At 36.6% G+C, this 1,562-nt stretch overlaps 1 protein-coding gene across 1 annotated transcript; it reads left to right on the top strand.

Annotated features, from left to right (window-relative positions):
* Nucleotides 1-789: 789 nt before the first annotated feature.
* Nucleotides 790-1,279, top strand: LOTGIDRAFT_79090 (hypothetical protein; the record flags this gene model as incomplete). Its single annotated transcript, XM_009054036.1, has 2 exons — nucleotides 790-975; nucleotides 1,238-1,279. Coding segments are annotated over 2 exons (228 nt in total), but the record flags the coding sequence as incomplete, so codon positions are not given.
* Nucleotides 1,280-1,562: the final 283 nt, after the last annotated feature.

Genomic DNA, 1,562 nt, shown 5'->3' with positions numbered 1-1,562 from the left:
GTTGTCTGAGCTATATTCATTACAATGTAATGTTAAATACCTCATTGTTAAGCAGAAAACTTAATGATGGTTTGGTCCATGAGAATATTTGCTAACGGAGGAAAACTGAAAATCACCTTGAGTAAAAAATGGTGTAGGAAAATTTATTCTTAGACTTAGAATTTTAATAGAATTTCAAATATCTAAAGTAAATGGATTTAATTGCACACGAACTGCTGGCATAATCCTCAATCTACAAGTACACAATTATGTCAATTTCAATCCGGCTGTGTTTGAATTATAAAATATTTAACACGTGAAAACCCTATCTTATTCTCACAGTGACAAGTATTTTACCTCTCAGTAGGGCTGGATGTAATCTGAGCTAAAACATGGAGAAGTCGATTGTCCCACTGTCAACTTGAATTTAACTGACATTTTCAAGTGTATTTTGGGTTCACTGGGCACAGTCTGTTATTATCAAGGTCCACGTCTTCTCATCATTAAGCTTAGCTTACAAATCGCTGTATATGTTTAGGAAACGCACTGCGGTTTTGTAGCTCGTCAATGATAAGAAACGACGTTGTGACGTTTAAGGTCTTAGTAGAATGCCGATAAATTAAATACAGTAGAAAATAGAAGAAATGAAAACACAAGTATTTTGATACGACCTACTGTATCGCAAATCGTGCATCGTAACCCTTACGACTAAATGAGAGGTTATGGAATGCTGAATCCAGCCAGAACTCCGACTTTATTTTCGACTCGACTGGTTCTTAAATTACATATAGTGCTGTTGTATTTTCAGATGCCAATGGTGTGACCAAAGAATTAGTATTTCCCAAAGCACTAGACCTAGACCGACCAAAACGAGCTAGGACATTATTTTCTGGAGATCAGTTGGATATTTTAGAAAGGGAATTTCATCAGAATCAGTATTTAGTTGGTAAGGAGAGAACAGATCTCGCTCGCAGGTTGATGCTTTCAGAAACGCAGGTAAGAACAAGCCATTTTGGTCATGCGTTTCTCGTTTTCGTAACTTTGAGTATTAATATACGTCACAGTTAGGGTGACTCAAATTATCAATAGGAAATGCGCATAGAAGTCAAAACGTTTTACTTCCACATTTTCCATATATAGCTTTTCCGTAACGTGCTGCAAACAGACGGACGGACGGACGACAATACCAGTCTCACAATATGATATAGCATTGCTTTCAGTCCTAAATATAGTTAAATTCCATATCTCCTTACTTCAGGTCAAAGTCTGGTTTCAAAACAGAAGAACCAAATATAAACGAGACCGAGAACGTGCAACGGAAGTGAAAAGTTCAAAAGCTGAAACTATGGCAACACAAAACATTTTAAATATATTACACCCAAACCGCCATATTGGATATCCATCCGCGGCACAGAGTATAGTCCATCCATCTTTAAATCCTTACAATTATCTTCATCATCAAATTTACTGATTTTTACTTCTCAATATAGGTTTGGCGCAGGACTATTAAAACAGGTACATGTGCCTGGCGCAATATAGAGTGTGTTTTGATGTATACTTGGAGATACACAGTTGCTGGAATT

Source organism: Lottia gigantea, assembly GCF_000327385.1.
Source record: "Lottia gigantea unplaced genomic scaffold LOTGIsca_21, whole genome shotgun sequence".
NCBI lineage: Eukaryota > Metazoa > Mollusca > Gastropoda > Lottiidae > Lottia > Lottia gigantea.
The sequence above is the reverse complement of the archived record's forward strand: the minus strand, read 5'-3'. Positions and strand labels throughout refer to the sequence as shown.